We start from the raw sequence: 23,048 nt of genomic DNA, 5'->3' as shown, positions 1-23,048 counted from the left end.
AGTATGCTAAATACATTAATAATTACCAAAATTTGTAAAAATTTTCTCTAATCTAATCTAAACAGCTGTTATTTTTAGTGTTGTCAAATATATATTCGATAGTTTATAATTTATCGATAGATCTTTCATCTAATATTTACAACATTGTAATTTGTAATATTTTGTTTAGATTTTCTTGTTGTTATCGTAATGTCGTACCTGGCCAATTTTAACAATGATGTGGCCAAACAAATTCTCATGGACATAATTCGTTGTGTCAATCAGCCGGATAATTCAAAGAAATTGTCAGAAGCAAAGGCATCTGCTGGAAAGGAAATGCTTCTAATGATGCAGAACGTCTTCCCGTTGGTCATGACCCTACAGCTGGAGGTGATCAAGGCTCACGGATTTCCTGGCAATCGTGAGGGCCTTGTACAATTTTCGCAGCTCGTTCGAGAGCTTGAACGGGATGATATGGAAATTGCACGTCTTCGCAGTCAATTGCGGGCAATTTATTTACCACCGATTGCCATAAACACTACCAACGATATACTCATTTAATTAAAACCTTGTAAGACCTGTTAGATCTAAGTTAATTTACAGTATTTTCACCTTGTAATATCATCATTATTGCCTTCATTTGGTTTTTTAAACATTCATTTTGATTTAGATTTTGTATTAATAAAATTACCTTAATAAAATAATATAAATGTGTTATACTTTTTTATTTCAGAAGAAGAAAGTAGTCTTAGCCCAGTGCCGCATTAGCCATATAGCAGTATTAACAAATGGCCTGACAAAAAAGTAATTTGCAAAATTCTTCAAAACTCTTGACTTTGCCAAATTTGAACAGATATTCACAAGTGATATATTATTTTAATGTTTTTTAATTCATTTTTAAATGAAATTAGTGGTTACTCTAATAGTCAACTTATCTTTTTAAGCAAAGACAAAAAATGCCAGGGAACCGCAAAATTCTCGAATTACTCCTAATTTCTTATGGCTATAAGTTAGTCTTTATTTTTGAGTTTTGAAAAATTTTAGGTCTTTATTTACAAGTCAGAATAATGTCTTTCAATCTGCATTCAAAATCTCATTAAATTTCAAATTATTTTTCCATTTTAAACTATTCAAAATTTAATTGAGACATCATTTTTTGAAATCGTTTAGAAATTGGCCAAAATACAGTCAGGAAGCAGATTAACCGAAAATTTATAGAATAAAATTCTTAAACAAATTATCTTTGCAAATTGTTTTTTCATGATTTCTATTCATGTTGTAACTTTTGCATTAGAAAGTAATATTCCAATCTTAAGGTTTTTGGAATGCTTTAGGCTACATCATTTTTTGAAATCGTTTAGAAATTGGCCAAAATACAGTCAGGAAGCAGATTAACCGAAAATATATAGAATAAAATTCATAAACAAATTATCTTTGCAAATTGTTTTTTCATGATTTCTATTCATGTTGTAACTTTTGCATTAGAAAGTAATATTCCAACCTTAAGGTTTTTGGAATGCTTTAGGCTATACGCCTTTGTCTAACTTTAAGTAAAGAAAATGCTTAATTTTAAATTTATATTTATTTTAAGTCTCCCCACTATTCCAAACCCACAAAAAGCACAAGTTTGTTTTTTTTGGAAAATTTTTCATGTTTTTTTTTTTTTGTTTTGTGAATTTTTTGAGATTGGACAAAGAAACGTTGTTCATATGTTGCTAAACAATAAGTAACATGGCATTTTAGGTACAATAATAATTAAGTATTGTTTGTTTTTCTTTTGTGTTGTGCTCTGTTCTACAGCAGAACGCGTCTTGGTTTGTTCGTCATACTCGTTATCATCATCTATGTATATGTCAAGGAATCGATAAATTAAACAATTTTGGTCATACCTACTACAATATAAATTCACTTACAGACTAAACAGTTTGATTTCTTTTCTTTATCTTTATATACACGATCAAGTAAGTAGTGGGGATAGAGAGTGAGCAGCAGCAGCCGTTTAACAATGAAAAATGTGTGAAAAATAAAACAAATAAAACGCGGAGGAACGAAAAAGAAAATAATAATAGTCTGAACGATATAATCACGATGAGCCAAAGATCTAATCCTTCTAATCACCATTTCTTAGATTCGCGTGGGAGTTATTATTATTATTATTCCCATTCCGTAAGTCTGCTGTTGTCAATTTAATCGGATCAATGGGGGCGACAATATCGTTGCCATTAAGTTTATGTTTCAAATGTTGCAGTTGACTGGCAAAAAGCTCATCTTCTGGTGGTGCTATGGATTTGATTGTCGATTGTGATCTGCTTGAACTGCTACCATCGCCTCCTTCATTTGACTGCGAGTTGGGAGATATTGGTGTCAGCTCCTCGATAGTTGAATCACTGCTAGGGCTCGACGGTGTGCTGGAACGTGAACGCACGGGATACTCATCATCCAAGGGTATGGCAAAGCCATTAGTGATCATCAGATCGCCAATATTTATCTCAAAACCTTCGGCTGGATCGAATAGCTCCACGCCAGGCAGAGGTGTTTCTTCACGGGCAGCTGAATTTACCGCTTTTGTAGTCTTTGGTCGCTCTTTGTAGGTAACCACACGAGCTATTAATTTACGCCAATGAGCCACTGCAAAATTGGAAAAAATACATTTATAAATACATTTTTCTTTATTTATTTTATTTACTTTACCATCTGTAAGTTCCTCAAACTTGGTTATGGAGGACTTTTGCCAAGTATTTGGCTGATTGGCTATTGTGGATTTGATATTGGCCATAAAGCATTCAACTGCTTGGAATCTGTAACAAAGAAATATTCTTATTAAATTTAGTGAATTTAATTTGAAATATTAACTCACCTTAACGTTAGAAAATCGGTTCGCAATTCGCATATATCCGCAGGAGAGATATACTCACTATCGCCGTAGTCAACAAAATATAAATCAATTACTTGCTCCTCAGGATTATATTGATTAGGCATTATATCAACAATTTCAGCTCGATACCATTTCTCATCAAATTTAAAGACAGCGGCAACAATCTGTCCCACATAGGGAGCTGTTAGGACATGCTTTTCCCGATTCTCCGGGTTGCTATAATAGTTGGTCATCTCTTGGACCATATCATCTAGTTTCTTTGTCTGGGGTCCAACCAATTGAACCCAAAACTTTGATGGCGATCCAACGGCAGAGACATAAACCTCCATAGGTTTATCATCGCCACGTGAGGCCATCAATTTATCCCTGGGCTGGGTATGTGAGCTCAATGAAGTTTGGGATGAATACAAACTTGATGCTAAACTATTCGTTGGCGATCGGCGTGGTTCTCGACGCTGTTCCACCTCCTCGACTGCTCGACGTAGCTCTTCATCCTCCTCGATCTGATCGTCTAGCAATTTACGTGCAATATTCACTTGCTTCTGATTGCCTATCACAGTGATTTTAGCCTTGCCATTACGTCCATTGGGATCAATTGACAATTTGGCCAAAGAACTGCGACTAATATCCTGAAGAAGTTCACCACCACGGCCATTTAATTTATTGGCCAATCGCTGTGATATCTGTATTTCCACCTTCTCAATGGGTGCCCGTTCGATTTCCTTTGTCAGGAGGAAACGTGCCGCCTTGACCGCATCGGGCACACCGCTAATGTCACAAAATTTATGGCCACTATCTTTATCGCTGGAATTGACAATAAGTTTCAGATTTTGACAGTATTTTGTCTCAACAATTACCGTAATCTTATCTTTGCCGTGGTCTTCTCCTCAATCAGTTTGATATTGGCTCCACCGCGTCCCATAATTAGCGGCACATGGTCATTTTCAACAATAATTTTAACACAGATTTCCTTTGGTTTATCCTGTGTTCTTGTCACATTTCTTCTGTCGCCATTATCAGCATTATCATTATCGTCATCTTGGCGATTTTTAAAATAGGCATAGAGCATGGCACCACCCAAGGAGCAAAGGCCAAATCCGAGGAGCAGTTTGTATGTGGGGGTCCCAGAAAATGGTGAATTGCGCAACATTTTTGGATATGTTTTTCTGTGTCTTTTTGTGTATTCAATTAAAAGGTCAAGCTTCCACTGCAATAAAAAAATTCAAATTTAATTCTTAGGTTAAACAGATTTCAAGCACTTTTAAGGTTTTAATACCATTTGAATGTGTGGCTACCCGGGAGGGGGAGACAATTGAAAGGGAAGGGGGCATAATTAAAGTCTAACTAAAATTATCAAAGAAAAAACCATTAGAAAAACCTTCAATTGCATGTCTAAATTGACAAATTTGAAATGAAATTTTCTGAAATGACTTCATAAGCAATAACAAAAAACTATCGCAAGAGATTGTAGGAAAAAATAGATGAGTGACGTTACCTTCTTGAGCAACAACAGAAAAACTTAACACTAGCCAACACATTTATGGATGGGTGGTACTCACATTTGAAACCGCGTTTAATAAACTTAATTAAATTCCAAAAATTCATCCAATTTACACATTTAGAATTTGTTTATTGTAAAGTAATAAAGACATTAAATTCCTAGAAACAATTGTTCACCAAGAAAACTCCGAAATTTAAATTCTAAATAAACTAATTGAGAAAAAAATTGAATTTTTTTTAAACAGAACAGACTTTATAATACACAATTACCCTGATGCACATTCAATTTATAGAAAACCTTTGCTTAATCAAAATAAGAAGTGTGAATCATGACTTAAAATCAACATTTATGTTTTCAATATTCAAATCTCAAATACTCAACTTATGAGTAACGATTATTTATTAAATAATATCGGGAATATCAATAATTTGAATCATTTTAAAAATTTTTCGTCTGTCTTTACGATCCGTAAATCTTCGAAATAATAGAATAAATTCTCAAACTGACAAAATGTCCCCGGATTGGACAGGAGAATATTTTTTAGATCTATTCATAATGATCATGCTTTACTATGAAGTAGTAGAAAAAAGTGGTCCTAAAATATTGATTAGTGTTTTATTTCTCAAAATATAAATATACCAAATTGTGATATTGAATTTAATCTTCTAAGCCCTTGTTAAAAAAAATTTGTATATAGACATCTTTTCTAATGTGTCGGAATCGGTCAATATAATATAAAAAATAATATAATATAAAAAACTAACAAAAGCTAAAATTCTTTTGAAGGCTATACAAGTAAAAGAGATAGACATCTGGCCTTACGCCTCGTGTATGGATATTCCAAATTAGGATCTTGCTTTTTTTATTACGTCATAAGAGAGTTTAGAAAATGTTTAGTGTACAGTGTACACACTTTGCTCAAAATCTATTCCCAAACTTTGTTGGCCAGTGCAAGAGTTTTTAGCATATTATTATTATTTTGTTGCAATTTTTGTGCCTCCATAAATCACGTAACCCCACAAAAAGAGATGGAAAGCTATTAAAAGCGCAATTAACGGATATTGTATATGTATAGCAAATAAATGTATAAGTAGAGAGATAATATCCATGCTATCCATGCAAAACATGACAGAAAATGTACTTGAATTTGGTTTCGGAGGTTCTTGTTTCAGGTAAAACCAGTTTATGCAGTTTCTCTATATGTTTTTTCGCTTAGTCTCTGTGTCCGTCTGTCTGATTTGCGTTATCAGAGAGTCCGCAGACCGGTTTATAATTAACATTCTTCCGCCGTTTGACTGCATAAATATTTGCTTTATCTTTTAGCTGATAATAAGCAAATACACTTGTATGTAAACAAGACAAAAATAAACCAATTGCACATATCTATATGTGTATATATGCTTAAGAATATTAAGTAATTATAAACGAACGAATTTTTCGTTTTTGTGTTTTTGTTATTGCTACCATTTGTTGTTGTCTGACCTTGATCTTGAATTTCCAAAATGCTTTAGCTTCCTCAAGCTGACTTTAGCTATCAATTGAAGCGTTACAATTTGTTAATACAGATATGTATGTATGTACACCCGTTTTCGATGTGTTTAATGGTATTTTTTTTTATTGCATATTTGTTTTTACATTTTCACGTCGTTCGTTTGTTCGTAATGAATTTTACTCGTTTTTATTTCAAGAGATGTTTTAGCTGCCGCATTTCAGAAGTGACTGTTGAAAATATTGAATTTGAATTTATCTGTCTCTTCGGCACTCGCACAAAACAGCTGATTGCACTTTCTTGCTCTCTCTCTCTCTTCCTCCCTTCTTTGTTATCACTCTATCTCTCTCTTTCATAGGGGCATTTTGCCGGTTGATTTGAAAAAAAACTGAATTGATTATTAACTTGGGAGAATAAAGCAAATAAATGAATTGCGACAAATTGTCTAAGGCGAGTGAATATGGAGAAACTAGAAAAAGAGAATGAGAGAGAGAGCGGCTGAGCGTGCGGCAAAATGCTAAATTTAGTTAAATGACATAATAAACCGTTCGTTTTTGTTGTCAGTTCAAGTTGTGTTTTGGTGAGAGGGGCTCTGAGAAGGACGCCGTCAGAATTCAAGCCCGATGATTTATTGGACTTAAATTTTTGTTAACAAATTATGCAGAATCGCTTTTTGTATATGTATTCTTTATGCCACAGGCAATAATCCCATGCTACATACAAATCTGGTTGTTCACACCCCCTCCAATAATTTGTATGCCAAGAATTGTGCGTTCTCAAGGGGGTCACGCGGTGAAAATTTCTAAAATATGTAGAATTTTTTGTTATTGCTATTTCTTTATTGGCAATGTTTCAAATGGTTCTTTTTTTGTAGTGAGCTAAATAAAACCGTAAATCAACAATGAATATCGACGTCATCACCAGAAAAGGTAAATTTGGAGAAGTCTTTATAAATATACATATATACGTATGTGGGTGTGCAAATGTAAATGTATTTATTTTCTAAGGATCATCTGTACAAAGTACGGGTTTTCATTTCCATTGTTCAATGTCAATTGATAGTAAAAGTCCCGTTTGTTGTGCCGTCTCTTTTTTTCTCCAAAGTAGTAGTAGTGTAGTGTTATTCCAGTCATTCATGAATTACTTACCCACTGAAGCTTTGATCAAGTCTTGGACTATAGTTTAGTTGATAAATTTAATGATTTGCATTTAATTTGTTTATTACTAATTTGGAAGCACTGTAATTAATTCTTTTTGTTGTAAATTTACGTCAGCCAAGCAACAAAAACAGAAGAGGCCGCGTGCGTATTAGCTGCCAGTGTTGGACACGTTGCTGATTTTACGAATTTAGGGTTGTGCGAGTAGTAACAAAACGTTATCGATAGATAAATATCCCTGATGTTGGCGGTTATTTTCAAACATTCATTGCTTTACATATATAGGTCATTTGTTTTATTTTGTTTTTAATTTAATTGTAAGTATATAAAATGCATAATTGAGCAGCCGTTTAGCTGTTAGGTCATTTAAATACTAAATGCTATGATTCACATTCGCGTTGTCTAAGTACAATGAACACTTTTGTATGTTGCAGATTTAAGGCGCACACTGATTAAATAACAAATTGTATAACAAACATATATATATATATATATACATATGTGTATATTAAAAGCTAGGTAATGTCTCGTAAAGTATTCGGCTTAGTGCCATCCATGTCAAAGCAGCGGCAGTTACAAGAGGAAACAGGACATTCTGGGTTTTGTCTAGATGAAATGAAATAAAAATTCATAAATTAATGAAATTGTAAATAAAAAGGACTTTTACGCTTACTTGAACCACTGCATTATGTGCTCTGTATGGCCGCCATGTCGACATGTCTGACACCAGGAGAACCATTTTGAAAACGGTTTAGTCTGCCATCCTTGTACTTCGGAAGCTGGACTTTCACTTCCATTGCTCATATTCATCATCGTTCCCATGTGCATAAGACACAGGGAACACCGTGGTAATGGCTTTCGACAGCTTGGACACGACGATAGACGATTTGTGCTCGTTGAAGTGCTACGTGGTCGCGGCTCATCCAACAAGGCATTCGATACGGATTTGCCACAGAAATTGCACGATAGATAAACAGTACGCGAACTTCTCGCCGAGAAGCGTATGCTTTCTATTTTGATATCCAATTCGGCACGCTTCTCCCATAGACCCCAATGGGAGAAGCGTGCCGAATTGGATATCAAAATAGAAAGCATACGCTTCTCGGCGAGAAGTTCGCGTACTGTTTATCTATCGTGCAATTTCTGTGGCAAATCCGTATCGAATGCCTTGTTGGATGAGCCGTTTTAAAAGACTCATCACTGATAGTGCAGTGGCATCAAGTTGGTGTTCCAAACTCGGAAAAGCGAAGTACTATCACTTCGTTATCATGGCGGTGTCCAGCCAATTATAAACGTCCTGGGTAACTGTTCCAAGACCTTCCTCTTCTTCATGATCAGCTGACCTTATGCTTTCACGATCACGATATCCTCTTTGCAAAGCAAATTGACCAGTACATTGGAAATTATGATTCCTGGTACCTACCCATCCATTAGGGGGGTCTGAATTGCTTAATATATAACAAGTTCCGGGTACTTGTTCAATCCTAATACGCTTATAGGCCATGTAATTGGCGCGGTTCGACGCCGCAGAAGAAAAAGCGTATGGTGAGTTGAGGGTAGCGGGCTCATCCCAAAGGGTAGCGGTTGCCTGACTTTGTGTTGTATGGTTTTTGAAAATGAAGGCAGCGCTATTTTCTCTGGCTGTAAATACAGCTTTTACGGACTTTACTTTACTTAATGTACCTATTATGGACGAGGATAAATCCATTACATAAGCACTATGACACAAAAGTCCAGTGGCTGAAGCACTATCTTCAAAAGCACACTCTTCCAGTTTTCGTAAAGAGTCTGGGTGATGACGCGCAAGTTCACGATAACCAAGGAGATTCTCCGTTGGCATACCCCCAGCGGGGATCCAAGCGTCAGGAAGGGGATTCCAACTTCCTACTGTATTTGCTCTAGAAGCTATAATATATTGTGATGTTATATATGGGCTAACATAGCACTCGTAAACATTATGGGATGCGGTACTCGCAATCCCGAAATGACCAGATCGGACTACCTGTCTCCGAACGGTTTCCGAAACTCTCGGTATGGCTACGGATGGGTAATTCCAATACACTTTGTCTCCTGTTGGAGTAACATTCGGGCCTATTCCACAAATGTAATCGAATATAGGTTTTGGAATATTGTAGCTCTCAGCACTAATGGCTGCTAATGGGTCCATTAAAGATTGTAAAGCCGGAATCTTTAAGATAAATTTACCCTGATGTATCATATACGCGGTTAAAAACTCCGTCATTGCATGCTGAAATATTGGAAATGGTAAGCTGCGAGGGAGACGGGAATCCTCAACATACATCCGCTCATATACTTGTCGAACTAGCGGTATAAACCCAGCGCAATCAAAATTTTGCGCAAGTGTCTTTTTGACGGGTTTACTTCCCCTGCCACTACCGGCGTAGGAGATTTCATCAAATGGGGGCGTTTCCGCCGTAACCACGGGTGCAGCGGGAGGTCCTCGTCTGACCGGTTGTTTTGGTTTCCAGTTATTGCTTCGATTTCGCTGTGGCGCTACAGCTTGTTGAAGCGCTTGTTGAGAGCGGTCTTCCAGCTCCATCTGTCCAGACCAGTTTGTTGAACCATACTGTCTATCAAACTGTTGCTGGTTAAAGTTTGCCATTCGGCGAGCGTCGCGAGATCGCGGACGTCTATTATTATTATTTCCACCATTGAATAGTGGTTGTTGCTGTTGCTGCTGAAAAGCGGGTCTTCCACGCTGTTGATTGTTAAACGCCATTATAAGCTTTGTTTTGTCCTGTTTAAAAATGCGATTATCTGAGAAATGTTCGTGACGGAAGTAATTAATGACCACTAGGGCTACAGTCTGAAATATGCAAAAAATGATTAATATTTCTTATCAACTTTAATTTGTTTCAAAATTCATTTACCTGAGCATCAAAACTAGCATCCATGTAGGCCTGAAGTATATCGATGCCATCCAAAGATTCTCCAGTTAATAATAAACCTTTCAAATCACCACATTCAATGGCTTTTTGTATCTGATTTTTCACATAATCGGCCAATTTGGTCTCGGACAAGTATTTACAAGCAAATGCCATACGATCAGCAAGTGAGACGCCTTCCTCTTTAAGAACTCCCTCAAAATTATCCTTTTCCATTGTTAGAAATGAGAAAATTGCTCGCAAATGTGGATCTTGAATTTGCATATTTGCATTGGATCGTTGATTTCGCCATGTGGTACTACAACGATCGGCATTAAAACTGGATAGAGCAATCACTGTGATCCGATACATGCTCGGATCACTCATCGTATCCGCTGCCGAAGACAGAATATTACAGGCATACAGAATTTTCAAATGGAACACACATATCATAGCGGCGCGACTAAATTCCTTATTGGCAAAGAGTTGATCAATGAAACGTTCCAGTTCCTGATCGTGGGGCCAACCACATAGTTGTAGGGCAAGATGGCGTTGTTCACTTCTGCCGATTAAAGGAAATATTATATAAAATTATAACAATTAATCAAGTAAGATTCGACTTACCGATAGCAGGTCAGTTTGTTGGAATTATTGATACCATCTGGCCATTGTAGAATCTGTGATTCTATGCGCGAACTGGCCATTAAAGCCTCCGATGTGTGTCCCAGATTAATGCCCAGAGTGGACTTTAAGCCGGTCAAACGATCATCGCAATAAACATTCTTCAATGTGGACCAGACATTTCTCAAATAAGGACTTAAATGAAGTTCAGCAAATGCTCTATTATCCGGCTTCATGCCATAATCCTCGATAGCCCTTTGACGTATCTTATCCTCCAAGTCGAGTTTCATTAGTTCGGGTTCTAGGATATCAAAATTGAAAGCTGAACTAGTACCGCCAGTATAATCCAATGAACTGCCACTTGAATTTGTTCCAATTGTGGGTGCTGCAGTCGCTGTCGTTGTTGTTGTTGTGGTGGTGGTAGTTGGTGACGAACAAGCCGCCATGGGCGGAGGAGGCATCAGGAATGGAAGTTTTGTGCGATTACTATAGGCCGTATGTAGGCTCGCGGGCAAACGAAAGTCCATAATATTCATTGCATCTGCCAGTAGTAGAGCTCTCTCTACATCTCTCGTATGCCAGGATAAGGAATTTAAGTTAGAGAATTTCGTTTGTTGATATTTAGCTGGAAATGGGCTTATTTGACGCTTAACATGATAAATCTCACGAGAATTCTCGTTATCCACGCTGCGAATATCATATAGCGTTATATAAGGCGAATCTCTTTGCAGTGAGGAGAGCAGACTAGGTCGTGTGGGACACCAGGCAATTTGTAAATGATTTTTCGATGATTGAATTTGACGCAAGGGACGATCAATGGCACGCAAATCCCACAGCATAACAATGGAGTCGACATAGCTGCATAAATAATGGCCATTTGGAGCCACAGCTAGGCCATGGACGGTTTTCGTTTGAATGCTCTGGCAACTGGCATTGTTCTCTAAAAAAACAGAGTTAGAATTTTGATGTAGGATTTAGCCAGACCAAAAGGGTTAATTAACGCTTACGTCTTAGGTCAAAAAGTTTAATCATTTTTTGACTCATGCCCGCTATAAGCAGGCGTTGATTGCGATCCCAGCACACGGAATTTGCTGATTCAGCCAAGCCAAAAAAATTAGCCGTATCTTTGGGCACACCACGTTCAATATCCCAAATGGTTATACACGAATCCGAACGATGACGATCATGACCAATAGCCAGTATATTAGCGGATTGCTCATTCCAGGCCAAGCAGGTACACATACGCTGCTGTCGTGGAGCTGTATAAGATTAACCAAACATTACAATATATGCAATCAATAGTTTAGTTTGGAAACTCACTGTACTCCCAGCTGCTGTCGTAGCTGTCCCGAAAATTGCATATGCCAATTTTACCATCACCCAAACCCACCGCTATGATCGGCTGGTCACTGTGATAGGAGGCGGCCACACAACGAGCATATTGATAGCGCGACTCATTGGACAAATAGTTAACCGAAATATAGGGCAATCGACCTGCAAATATATACCATTAATCAAATGCAAATGTAATTCCTTTTTTTGTTGGACTAACTCTTTGGCGTGGCACCGTCATCCTTGCTGCTGCGCACTTCATATAAATTAATCTCTTGGCCCCAGGAGACAAACCTATCTGGAAAGTTGGGAAACCAACTGAGGCCATGTATAATTCCACTCATATTAAACTGTATTCCATTTGCTGTTTCTCTCAATAGAATTCAGAAATTTTCTTCAACAGATTGCAGTTAATTGCGTCGCTTCTTATCAGCATGCAGCAAAAACAAAAACACGGCCACACACACACACACACATGCACAGAAACACACCGACACATGGAGGCCGGCTATCAGCTGTTTCCGCCGCAACATTTGCTTGTTATCCAACACTAACAAAAGGTCTCTGAAGCGCCTAGTAAACATAAAAAGTTAAACGCTGGAGAGGATTAGGTGATTCTTATCTTAACAGCGAGTGTTCCTATCATTTTGAGCCAGACCTTTTTGTAGTCCAAATGGTTCTTTTTTTGTAGTGAGCTAAATAAAACCGTAAATCAACAATGAATATCGACGTCATCACCAGAAAAGGTAAATTTGGAGAAGTCTTTATAAATATACATATGTATATACGTATGTGGGTGTGCAAATATAAATGGATTTATTTTCTAAGGATCATCTGTACAAAGTGCGGGTTTTCATTTTCATTTCCATTGTTCAATGTCAATTGATAGTAAAAGTCCCGTTTGTTGTGCCGTCTCTTTTTTTCTCCGAAGTAGTAGTAGTGTAGTGTTATTCCAGTCATTCATGAATTACTTACCCACTGAAGCTTTGATCAAGTCTTGGACTATAGTTTAGTTGATAAATTTAATGATTTGCATTTAATTTGTTTATTACTAATTTGGAAGCACTGTAATTAATTCTTTTTGTTGTAAATTTACGTCAGCCAAGCAACAAAAACAGAAGAGGCCGCGTGCGTATTAGCTGCCAGTGTTGGACACGTTGCTGATTTTACGAATTTAGGGTTGTGCGAGTAGTAACAAAACGTTATCGATAGATAAATATCCCTGATGTTGGCGGTTATTTTCAAACATTCATTGCTTTACATATATAGGTCATTTGTTTTATTTTGTTTTTAATTTAATTGTAAGTATATAAAATGCATAATTGAGCAGCCGTTTAGCTGTTAGGTCATTTAAATACTAAATGCTATGATTCACATTCGCGTTGTCTAAGTACAATGAACACTTTTGTATGTTGCAGATTTAAGGCGCACACTGATTAAATAACAAATTGTATAACAAACATATATATATATATATATATATATATATATATATATATATATATGTGTATATTAAAAGCTAGGTAATGTCTCGTAAAGTATTCGGCTTAGTGCCATCCATGTCAAAGCAGCGGCAGTTACAAGAGGAAACAGGACATTCTGGGTTTTGTCTAGATGAAATGAAATAAAAATTCATAAATTAATAAAATTGTAAATAAAAAGAACTTTTAAGCTTACTTGAACCACTGCATTATGTGCTCTGTATGGCCGCCATGTCGACATGTCTGACACCAGGAGAACCATTTCGAAAACGGTTTAGTCTGCCATCCTTGTACTTCGGAAGCTGGACTTTCACTTCCATTGCTCATATTCATCATCGTTCCCATGTGCATAAGACACAGGGAACACCGTGGTAATGGTTTTCGACAGCTTGGACACGACGATAGACGATTTGTGCTCGTTGAAGTGCTACGTGGTCGCGGCTCATCCAACAAGGCATTCGATACGGATTTGCCACAGAAATTGCACGATAGATAAACAGTACGCGAACTTCTCGCCGAGAAGCGTATGCTTTCTATTTTGATATCCAATTCGGCACGCTTCTCCCATAGACCCCAGCTATTAAGCCAATCCAAATAACTTGAGATCCAATATTGAATCCGATTATCTGAGAAATGTTCGTGACGGAAGTAATTAATGACCACTAGGGCTACAGTCTGAAATATGCAAAAAATGATTAATATTTCTTATCAACTTTAATTTGTTTCAAAATTCATTTACCTGAGCATCAAAACTAGCATCCATGTAGGCCTGAAGTATATCGATGCCATCCAAAGATTCTCCAGTTAATAATAAACCATTCAAATCACCACATTCAATGGCTTTTTGTATCTGATTTTTCACATAATCGGCCAATTTGGTCTCGGACAAGTATTTACAAGCAAATGCCATACGATCAGCAAGTGAGACGCCTTCCTCTTTAAGAACTCCCTCAAAATTATCCTTTTCCATTGTTAGAAATGAGAAAATTGCTCGCAAATGTGGATCTTGAATTTGCATATTTGCATTGGATCGTTGATTTCGCCATGTGGTACTACAACGATCGGCATTAAAACTGGATAGAGCAATCACTGTGATCCGATACATGCTCGGATCACTCATCGTATCCGCTGCTGAAGACAGAATATTACAGGCATACAGAATTTTCAAATGGAACACACATATCATAGCGGCGCGACTAAATTCCTTATTGGCAAAGAGTTGATCAATGAAACGTTCCAGTTCCTGATCGTGGGGCCAACCACATAGTTGTAGGGCAAGATGGCGTTGTTCACTTCTGCCGATTAAAGGAAATATTATATAAAATTATAACAATTAATCAAGTATGATTCGACTTACCGATAGCAGGTCAGTTTGTTGGAATTATTGATACCATCTGGCCATTGTAGAATCTGTGATTCTATGCGCGAACTGGCCATTAAAGCCTCCGATGTGTGTCCCAGATTAATGCCCAGAGTGGACTTTAAGCCGGTCAAACGATCATCGCAATAAACATTCTTCAATGTGGACCAGACATTTCTCAAATAAGGACTTAAATGAAGTTCAGCAAATGCTCTATTATCCGGCTTCATGCCATAATCCTCGATAGCCCTTTGACGTATCTTATCCTCCAAATCGAGTTTCATTAGTTCGGGTTCTAGGATATCAAAATTGAAAGCTGAACTAGTACCGCCAGTATAATCCAATGAACTGCCACTTGAATTTGTTCCAATTGTGGGTGCTGCAGTCGCTGTCGTTGTTGTTGTTGTGGTGGTGGTAGTTGGTGACGAACAAGCCGCCATGGGCGGAGGAGGCATCAGGAATGGAAGTTTTGTGCGATTACTATAGGCCGTATGTAGGCTCGCGGGCAAACGAAAGTCCATAATATTCATTGCATCTGCCAGTAGTAGAGCTCTCTCTACATCTCTCGTATGCCAGGATAAGGAATTTAAGTTAGAGAATTTCGTTTGTTGATATTTAGCTGGAAATGGGCTTATTTGACGCTTAACATGATAAATCTCACGAGAATTCTCGTTATCCACGCTGCGAATATCATATAGCGTTATATAAGGCGAATCTCTTTGCAGTGAGGAGAGCAGACTAGGTCGTGTGGGACACCAGGCAATTTGTAAATGATTTTTCGATGATTGAATTTGACGCAAGGGACGATCAATGGCACGCAAATCCCACAGCATAACAATGGAGTCGACATAGCTGCATAAATAATGGCCATTTGGAGCCACAGCTAGGCCATGGACGGTTTTCGTTTGAATGCTCTGGCAACTGGCATTGTTCTCTAAAAAAACAGAGTTAGAATTTTGATGTAGGATTTAGCCAGACCAAAAGGGTTAATTAACGCTTACGTCTTAGGTCAAAAAGTTTAATCATTTTTTGACTCATGCCCGCTATAAGCAGGCGTTGATTGCGATCCCAGCACACGGAATTTGCTGATTCAGCCAAGCCAAAAAAATTAGCCGTATCTTTGGGCACACCACGTTCAATATCCCAAATGGTTATACACGAATCCGAACGATGACGATCATGACCAATAGCCAGTATATTAGCGGATTGCTCATTCCAGGCCAAGCAGGTACACATACGCTGCTGTCGTGGAGCTGTATAAGATTAACCAAACATTACAATATATGCAATCAATAGTTTAGTTTGGAAACTCACTGTACTCCCAGCTGCTGTCGTAGCTGTCCCGAAAATTGCATATGCCAATTTTACCATCACCCAAACCCACCGCTATGATCGGCTGGTCACTGTGATAGGAGGCGGCCACACAACGAGCATATTGATAGCGCGACTCATTGGACAAATAGTTAACCGAAATATAGGGCAATCGACCTGCAAATATATACCATTAATCAAATGCAAATGTAATTCCTTTTTTTGTTGGACTAACTCTTTGGCGTGGCACCGTCATCCTTGCTGCTGCGCACTTCATATAAATTAATCTCTTGGCCCCAGGAGACAAACCTATCTGGAAAGTTGGGAAACCAACTGAGGCCATGTATAATTCCACTCATATTAAACTGTATTCCATTTGCTGTTTCTCTCAATAGAATTCAGAAATTTTCTTCAACAGATTGCAGTTAATTGCGTCGCTTCTTATCAGCATGCAGCAAAAACAAAAACACGGCCACACACACACACACACATGCACAGAAACACACCGACACATGGAGGCCGGCTATCAGCTGTTTCCGCCGCAACATTTGCTTGTTATCCAACACTAACAAAAGGTCTCTGAAGCGCCTAGTAAACACAAAAAGTTAAACGCTGGAGAGGATTAGGTGATTCTTATCTTAACAGCGAGTGTTCCTATCATTTTGAGCCAGACCTTTTTGTAGTCCAGCTGCAGCTGCAATCTCATAATGACCAAACAAACAAAAACCCCACAAAAACAAAATGAGACGCAATCAAACACATCACTAACACCAGTGCAATGTAAGTAGATCCCCAAAGATAAGGCTGGAAAAAGGCTAACTTCTATCATTAAATCGTTTCAGTTCTTGACAGACAGCCTTCGCCATCATCCATCAATCATGACGCCAACTTGGCCACCTGTAAATCACGTCTAGATATCCTAATCAAACAACTCCAAGATAATTACGCCAAATGGCAACTAGCCCAACAGCGTGGCACCGCCATTTGTTATGCCATTGAAGCCAAAAAGACCAAGTGCTTGGAAAAGCTTGATACCGAAGACCAGGAAAACGTCAGTTGCTATCCAGATGATCTGATCCTGCCCTGCAGAAAGTTAGCCATTATAGCCACAATATTTATAGATATAGCAAATAATACAAAAGATTGTCTGAGACAATTAAGAGCTCTGAGTAAGATGCCAGGAGCGGCAGGTGATACAATATTCTATCGCAGTTGGAAACTGCCTCAGTTTGTGGCCTTTACTAAAGAGCTGTCTGAACGATATGAGCAGGAGGCGTTGGTCAAGCAAAAGGTGATGGGTAAGTATCACAATAATTGACATTATTAGTACAATGTACAAAAATATAATGTTCAATATTGTTCTAGAAAGCATTGCCCATTGCATGGACCGTTGCGATCTTATAGCTGAGACCACTCAATGGGAATACCCGGAGCACACGGATGGCTATGTAAAGCTCGGCTTCCTCTTATTAAATGAAGAAGTTAAATAATGGAAAGTTTTTTGTTTTGTTTTATTATAAGTAAACTTATGTAAATACTTTAGAGGCATATCCATATCTTATTGTATATGAGATTCAGTTGATGCAAATTTCGTTTCACAATAAGAGATTAATTAGTTTTTAAAGTCTTTTAAAAGGAGATAATGTCCAAATTGGCTTTGGGAGTAGATGTAAAATGATGTTTAGACCACCACCACCAAGTGGCGCAAGAGAGTCCCAGGGCCAGACTTGAATAATAGATGCAAGTCAGCAAATTCAACTTCTTCTGAAACATGGACAAAAAATAATCATACAATTGTTTATTATATTTATAAGCCGAGTTTGAATCCTCACCTTGCTGCATTTTTTCAACTGAGACTTTCGTTGTAGCTCCTGTTGTTGCTGCTTTTGTTTTGCATTGTCATGAAACTCTTCAATATTCTTGATATCCAAGGATAACTCTTCGGCTATCATTTTAACACTTTTCAAAGCTTCCAGGACAAAACGACTGGCATAACGCTTCTCGTTAACAATCACATCTTCCGGCTGTTTCGACATCAATTTGTAATTGGTAGCGGCCAGGGAGGAACGCAAATACATTAAATGATTGGAGCAATTTCCAATAATTTGCGAATTATATTCCTTGGCCGCGTCTGTCTGACAAATATAATCATAGCTTGGATCCTGATTGGGTAGCTTGGAAAAAATCTGCAATAGCTCGTTTTGTTCCGATGGCATTGTAAACCCAAATTGCTCCAGATCTCCTGCGGTTAGCGAAGCCAAGTCACGAATACCCAGATCATCGGGTACATTATCATTGTTGGACGAATTGGACTGCGGGTTTGCTGAACGCATCAAAGTTTTAATAGTCTCACGTTCTGCATGTATGTTCTTAGAGTTTCCAATAAAAGCCCTGTCTTGCTCCTGCTGTTGGGTGTGTGAATGGAATTGTTTATTGGCTGAAAATTGTACAGCTGGTGGTATATTTGGATAATCCATCCCAGTCTCTGAAGACATGCTGTTGTCGATTTTACTATGCAAATGATAAATTTTAAATAGCCGGATCAAAATGCAGCAGTATCTGCAGGCAACTAAAGTTCTTTTCCAACACTTCCACTTAGAGATGGCCATATATGTACCTTATACAAAATTAGATTGTTACAAACGGAATCGAAACAAGCACTAAAAATATTCTACATTTAAATATTACAAATTATTGTTCAGTATATGTAAGTGCTAAAAAGTCGAATGTTCCTATAATTTTGAAATGAAGAAAATGTATATAAGGAGAGAAAAAACACATAGATGAAGTAAAAAAGAATTAACATTTATATTTCAACATTTTTAATTAAACAGTTTTTAAGAATCTTTCTTGTCCCCCAATGTTGTTGATGTTGGCCGATACATAGGAGCGCTGTTCAAGGCTGCCTCTTGTATTTTTTTCATAAACAAAGCTTTCTTCTGTTCTTCCGCATTGAGAGCAGCTCTTGATGTAGACGCTTTAATCCGTTCAATTTTCTCTGCATTTGGCTCAGTTAATTGCATTAAACCGTAACCAAGGCCTCCAAAGGAAACTAGCCATAAAAGGGACTTTACGTACGGATTGCTGAACATGGTTGTTTTTTGTGTGGTGGAATATTAATCGCTTTTCTTGAGGGAGTTCCAGTAAGTGGCATCCGCTTGACGGGCTCTGTTATCGCCAACGATTTCACCAATTTTGTAGTAGTAGTCTAGAACAAATGGATAATTCTCGTTGATGTGCTGTCTGAATTCTAAAAAGCAGAAATAACAAATTATTATAAAAATGCCGCAACTTATGTAAATCCTCCACTTGCCTCGATTTGTGTTCATGCGATAATAGACGGCGTAGCTGGCAGCAAAACAAACTGCTTCCAATACAAAAAGGGTTTTGGCGCTTCCTTTGATAAATCTCCAAATAGCTGGCTTAGGGGTCTTGGGCAACATCACAAATAAAATAAAAAAAACAAAAGGGACACGTTCCAATTGATGTTTAACAATTTGTAACGGAGAAAGCAATATTTGGCTTACGACGACTTTAGTGTTGGAAAATGTAAATCACTATTAGAGATGAGTAAAACAAAAAACAGCCATCGACATGGAAAAAAATTGGCAATGGCACAACATAATTTCAAATTTTACTTTAAAATAAAAACTAGACACGACAGTTTTTAACTTAATTTTTTTTTATTTTTATTAAGGAAAAACAAATCTAAGCACACATCAACAAGGTCATATTCTTATACTCACTGAGGCCACACTATAGCCGAATGTCGTCTTTGACTACAAAAAAAGATTTATTCCAAATATAATAAAACTAAAATTTCTGTTGCATTTTTGTGCCGTTATGTTCTAGTTTATATACAAGGTTGTCGCATTTTCTGTCTCAGTTAGCAAATTCTACGAATGAATCTCGAAAAGTTTAGCCACCTCATTGAGGTCATCATATTTCTTATTTTGATTAATTATTGTCCTGGCCAGGCCTATTCGATTGAATAGATTCCATAGCAGAATGCCAACGATTTTATCATTTTTGAGATAAAAAATAACACCCTTTCCGTATTCTTCCTTTTCATCGGATTCACACTCAAAAGGAGATGTTTTCTCAGAATCACCAATGGAGGTTTCAACTGTTCTATGGTTTTCAGAGCTATTCTCGGATTCTGTTAAGTTATCTGCCTGACGTTCGGACGCAGAGGGCAGGGCAAAGACACCAACTGTGGGCAGAGAAGAGTCGACCAGTCCGATACCTTCGTATCCAACTTCCGGTCCCAGATCTGACCAAAACATACTCTGGTGCTGATATGGTTTCTCTGTAAATAAATGAATTCCGATTACTCGTATATAGCATTATTTTAGGGATTAAATCTCTCTTACTTGCTCCTGTCATATTCTCGCCCGCAAGTCGTCCCGAGACCACCGAATGATCATGATGTTCCACTCGCCTTCTGCCCAGTAAGGGATCATAAAAGCATGAGGCATCTCCAGCAACATAAAGATTGCGTCTTGCTTCCAATTCAGCGTTGACAACAAAACCACCAAGACTACGATCCACCTCCAAACGGCTAGGATTGGCAAGAGCCGTATTTGGAGAGCAACCCACACATACGACCACAATATCGGATAGCAATGTCATGCCATTATTTAGTTCCAACTTTAGGTGAGACTCATCCCGAGCGGCTTCCCGAATGCTGGCATCTGGTATAACACATACACCCAATTCCTCCATTTTCTTCATGGTCCAGGCACTCAAGTAGTTGGGCAACACCTTAGACATGTTGCCCTTCTCCTGAAACACCTGATACACCTTGCCACCTCCATTCTGCTTAGAGAAATGTGCCAGAGAGCATGCCAATTCGCTGCCAATGAAACCATTACCCACTATGGTAATGGAACGTTTCTCCTTGGCATAACGACGTAATCTATCAAAATCTTCTGGGGTACGATAGACCATCACCTTTTCGCGTACACTGGGGGGTGCGTCGCGGAACATTGTCAAATTTTTCGGGGCACAGCCCGTCGCTATGAGACACTCATCGTAAGCGATTTGATAGCCGTCGTTCAATGTCACAACGCGATTCTGTGCATCCACTTTCTTTACGGCGAAACCTTGAGCAACGGCTATGCCACCTTTTACGCTGTCCTCCAGCTTTTCAGGATCCATGAAATACTCATCTGGCTCAAAGTACAAACTGCGAAAAATCAAATAGAAATCATTAAGAAATGCAGAATATTGAAACAATTCTAAAGGTTCACCTTCGCTCTGAGCCTGTCCATTGCTTAAAGCGGTAATCTTTAATGGGATCCTCATTGGCATTGGGTGTATACCACAGTTCCTTGGACAGTGGTGGTCGCATATATGGTTTACGATATTCATTGCTAATCATAAGTACTTTGGCAGTAGCATCATTCGATTTGATGGCACGGAAGGCAGAAAATGCAGCTGTTCCACCACCAATGATTAGATAGGGCACATGCTTCGGTAGACTCTCAGAGCTAGCCGGCGCTACAAAACATGAGAGTTTAAAAGGACAAGAAAGAATAGAGAGTATTTAGAACTAACTTGTCACTTTTCCGGTTATTTGGGCACGTTTCAATGCCGTTTCCGAATCCTCGTCATCATCGCCATCGCCAGCGCCTTTGCCGGAACCATCTTTGGACCGATTTGAAAGAATCCAGGCCAACTAAATAATATATTATAAGATCACTTAATGTCTTTTTGGGTTCTATATCGTACAAACTTACGAAACCTCCTGCCAAAAGAGCAGCCAAAGCACCCAACAAGCATTTTAGTTTCAAAGCCCGATTCTTTTCTTCACAATCTTTATCTCCTTGTCCACCACCAGCACCACCAGAACCACCAGCACCATCGCTACCATCCCCACTACCACCAACCGTATTAGTCTCCCGGCGTATACGACGAAATTCTTCGCAAGGATCCTTCTCCTGTTTGCAGGGATCAATCACCGGCTTGGATTTCTCACACTCGGACGACTTGAGAACCTCAGATGCCGAGCACACAGTTCTGCAGTCCGCATAACCCTGAAAAAACGAACGAAATAGATAATTAATTAGTGTGTCTAAACTAAAAGTGATGAAATTGATGGATGGAATAATGAAATGATTGGCATTTTATACCACTTTGTATTGTGGTTCTTGATTGGGGATATTTTTATAACTGCTGCCGCTCGACTGGGATGAGGATGACACTGGCGGGGATGATGAGGAGGGCATTGTGGTATATGGGGGATTATTATTGTTATTAATATTTGTTGTTGTATAGCCGGGTGGCGGATCATCATAATCTTGCTCATATTCCGACGATCTCGGTGTTGTCAGACAGGCTTGATGATTCGGATATTTATTGGCTTGCAATTTAGTACGCGCCTCGAGAGTTCGTTTCTTTACCATATGATATAAACTGTCGTGTGCCGGCCGGCAGGTACCTGATGAGATTTGATAAAACATGCCATTAACATAACCTCATAAGGAAATCCACTTGTCACTTACCATTCGTCGGCGGAAGCTTCTGGGTCGGCGACAGTATGCTTCTGTTGGCCAAAATGTATGCCTGCCGGCAGAACTTTTGACTTAGACATCGCACACTCAAAATACTCATATCTGGAATTTAAATAAATGCTAGATCGGAGCAAAAAACAAAACCACAACAAGACTTCCGACTCGGTTCTTTTTTTGTCTTTTCTACAATTGTGTAACTACGAGAAGGAGAGGGGGTACGGTTAAACGTGTTCGTGTGTGAACGGCTAGTTTTCTAACAAAAAAAATAAATATATAGAATGTTTTGATTTGTATGACAAATTTTTCATTGGGAAAATCACGTTGCTTTCAATTTATGAATTTGATAATTGAAATGAACTATATATTTTTGAACTATATATTATATTTGTTCAATATTTGTTTTTGTTATCTCTTCTCTCTCTCTCACACACACCGATTCTCTCAATGGTCTGTCAAAAGAAGTGCTGCCCATTTTCCAGGGCCTACGAAAAATAGCTAAATGAATACTTAAAACCAGCTAAAAATAAACCCATATTTTTATA

At 38.2% G+C, this 23,048-nt stretch overlaps 9 protein-coding genes across 16 annotated transcripts; 2 read left to right on the top strand and 7 right to left on the bottom strand.

Moving 5' to 3' along the window:
• The first annotated feature begins 122 nt into the window (after positions 1-122).
• On the top strand, positions 123-640 carry LOC6642010 (protein C10). The gene has a single exon (XM_002064797.3). The coding sequence runs from the start codon at positions 190-192 to the stop codon at positions 538-540; it is 351 nt and encodes a 116-aa protein (XP_002064833.1). The 5' UTR covers positions 123-189; the 3' UTR covers positions 541-640.
• Positions 641-1,908: 1,268 nt separating this feature from the next.
• On the bottom strand, positions 1,909-7,139 carry LOC6642009 (tudor and KH domain-containing protein homolog). Of its 3 annotated transcripts, none has more exons than XM_002064796.4 (5): positions 6,993-7,139; positions 3,712-4,061; positions 2,837-3,658; positions 2,671-2,777; positions 1,909-2,607 (listed from the first exon to the last, which is right to left on the bottom strand). In XM_002064796.4, exons 2-5 carry the CDS (start codon positions 4,002-4,004, stop codon positions 2,090-2,092), a joined length of 1,740 nt encoding a protein of 579 aa, XP_002064832.1. In that variant the 5' UTR covers positions 4,005-4,061; positions 6,993-7,139; the 3' UTR covers positions 1,909-2,089. The 3 variants fall into 3 exon arrangements, with proteins under 3 accessions (XP_002064832.1, XP_023031436.1, XP_046866823.1); XM_023175668.2 differs by lacking the exon at positions 6,993-7,139 and adding an exon at positions 5,838-5,853; XM_047010867.1 differs by lacking the exon at positions 6,993-7,139 and adding an exon at positions 4,414-4,508.
• A 143-nt stretch (positions 7,140-7,282) lies between these two features.
• LOC6642008 (GATOR complex protein MIOS) lies at positions 7,283-13,970 on the bottom strand. 4 transcript variants are annotated; one of them, XM_047010866.1, is made up of 9 exons: positions 12,815-12,985; positions 12,060-12,534; positions 11,828-12,001; positions 11,515-11,766; positions 10,511-11,447; positions 9,893-10,448; positions 9,798-9,828; positions 7,675-8,122; positions 7,283-7,607 (listed from the first exon to the last, which is right to left on the bottom strand). In XM_047010866.1, the coding sequence occupies exons 2-9, from the start codon at positions 12,181-12,183 to the stop codon at positions 7,517-7,519; spliced, it is 2,613 nt and encodes an 870-aa protein (XP_046866822.1). In that variant the 5' UTR covers positions 12,184-12,534; positions 12,815-12,985; the 3' UTR covers positions 7,283-7,516. The 4 variants fall into 4 exon arrangements, with proteins under 4 accessions (XP_046866822.1, XP_023031433.1, XP_023031434.1 ...); XM_023175665.2 differs by lacking the exon at positions 7,283-7,607 and having other exon boundaries at positions 8,059-9,828; positions 12,815-12,988; XM_023175666.2 differs by lacking the exon at positions 7,283-7,607 and having other exon boundaries at positions 8,059-9,828; positions 12,060-12,412; positions 12,815-12,988.
• LOC6642007 (GATOR complex protein MIOS-like) lies at positions 13,104-16,350 on the bottom strand. The gene is made up of 7 exons (XM_023175667.2): positions 16,227-16,350; positions 15,995-16,168; positions 15,682-15,933; positions 14,678-15,614; positions 14,060-14,615; positions 13,517-13,995; positions 13,104-13,449 (listed from the first exon to the last, which is right to left on the bottom strand). Exons 1-7 carry the CDS (start codon positions 16,348-16,350, stop codon positions 13,359-13,361), a joined length of 2,613 nt encoding a protein of 870 aa, XP_023031435.2. The 3' UTR covers positions 13,104-13,358.
• A 223-nt stretch (positions 16,351-16,573) lies between these two features.
• Positions 16,574-17,487, top strand: LOC6642006. The gene is made up of 3 exons (XM_002064793.4): positions 16,574-16,771; positions 16,834-17,289; positions 17,357-17,487. The coding sequence occupies exons 1-3, from the start codon at positions 16,699-16,701 to the stop codon at positions 17,479-17,481; spliced, it is 654 nt and encodes a 217-aa protein (XP_002064829.1). The 5' UTR covers positions 16,574-16,698; the 3' UTR covers positions 17,482-17,487.
• LOC6642392 lies at positions 17,479-18,712 on the bottom strand. Of its 2 annotated transcripts, none has more exons than XM_002064792.4 (2): positions 17,824-18,712; positions 17,479-17,755 (listed from the first exon to the last, which is right to left on the bottom strand). In XM_002064792.4, the coding sequence occupies exons 1-2, from the start codon at positions 18,598-18,600 to the stop codon at positions 17,621-17,623; spliced, it is 912 nt and encodes a 303-aa protein (XP_002064828.2). In that variant the 5' UTR covers positions 18,601-18,712; the 3' UTR covers positions 17,479-17,620. The 2 variants fall into 2 exon arrangements, with proteins under 2 accessions (XP_002064828.2, XP_023031437.1); XM_023175669.2 differs by having other exon boundaries at positions 17,479-17,752.
• A 63-nt stretch (positions 18,713-18,775) lies between these two features.
• On the bottom strand, positions 18,776-19,083 carry LOC6642391. The gene has a single exon (XM_002064791.4). The coding sequence runs from the start codon at positions 19,081-19,083 to the stop codon at positions 18,829-18,831; it is 255 nt and encodes an 84-aa protein (XP_002064827.1). The 3' UTR covers positions 18,776-18,828.
• LOC26529157 (protein CEBPZOS) lies at positions 18,984-19,549 on the bottom strand. The gene is made up of 2 exons (XM_015178436.3): positions 19,305-19,549; positions 18,984-19,241 (listed from the first exon to the last, which is right to left on the bottom strand). The coding sequence occupies exons 1-2, from the start codon at positions 19,432-19,434 to the stop codon at positions 19,108-19,110; spliced, it is 264 nt and encodes an 87-aa protein (XP_015033922.1). The 5' UTR covers positions 19,435-19,549; the 3' UTR covers positions 18,984-19,107.
• A 245-nt stretch (positions 19,550-19,794) lies between these two features.
• Positions 19,795-22,883, bottom strand: LOC6642390 (putative apoptosis-inducing factor 1, mitochondrial). 2 transcript variants are annotated; one of them, XM_023176058.2, is made up of 7 exons: positions 22,498-22,883; positions 22,126-22,433; positions 21,733-22,029; positions 21,551-21,671; positions 21,244-21,493; positions 20,365-21,179; positions 19,795-20,300 (listed from the first exon to the last, which is right to left on the bottom strand). In XM_023176058.2, exons 1-7 carry the CDS (start codon positions 22,604-22,606, stop codon positions 19,888-19,890), a joined length of 2,313 nt encoding a protein of 770 aa, XP_023031826.1. In that variant the 5' UTR covers positions 22,607-22,883; the 3' UTR covers positions 19,795-19,887. The 2 variants fall into 2 exon arrangements, with proteins under 2 accessions (XP_023031826.1, XP_002064826.2); XM_002064790.4 differs by having other exon boundaries at positions 22,396-22,433; positions 22,498-22,881.
• Between the last annotated feature and the right edge of the window lie 165 nt (positions 22,884-23,048).

Source organism: Drosophila willistoni (assembly GCF_018902025.1).
Source record: "Drosophila willistoni isolate 14030-0811.24 chromosome 2R unlocalized genomic scaffold, UCI_dwil_1.1 Seg167, whole genome shotgun sequence".
NCBI classification, from domain to species: domain Eukaryota; kingdom Metazoa; phylum Arthropoda; class Insecta; order Diptera; family Drosophilidae; genus Drosophila; species Drosophila willistoni.
Note: the sequence above shows the minus strand (reverse complement) of the source record. Positions and strands in the feature narration are given on the sequence as shown.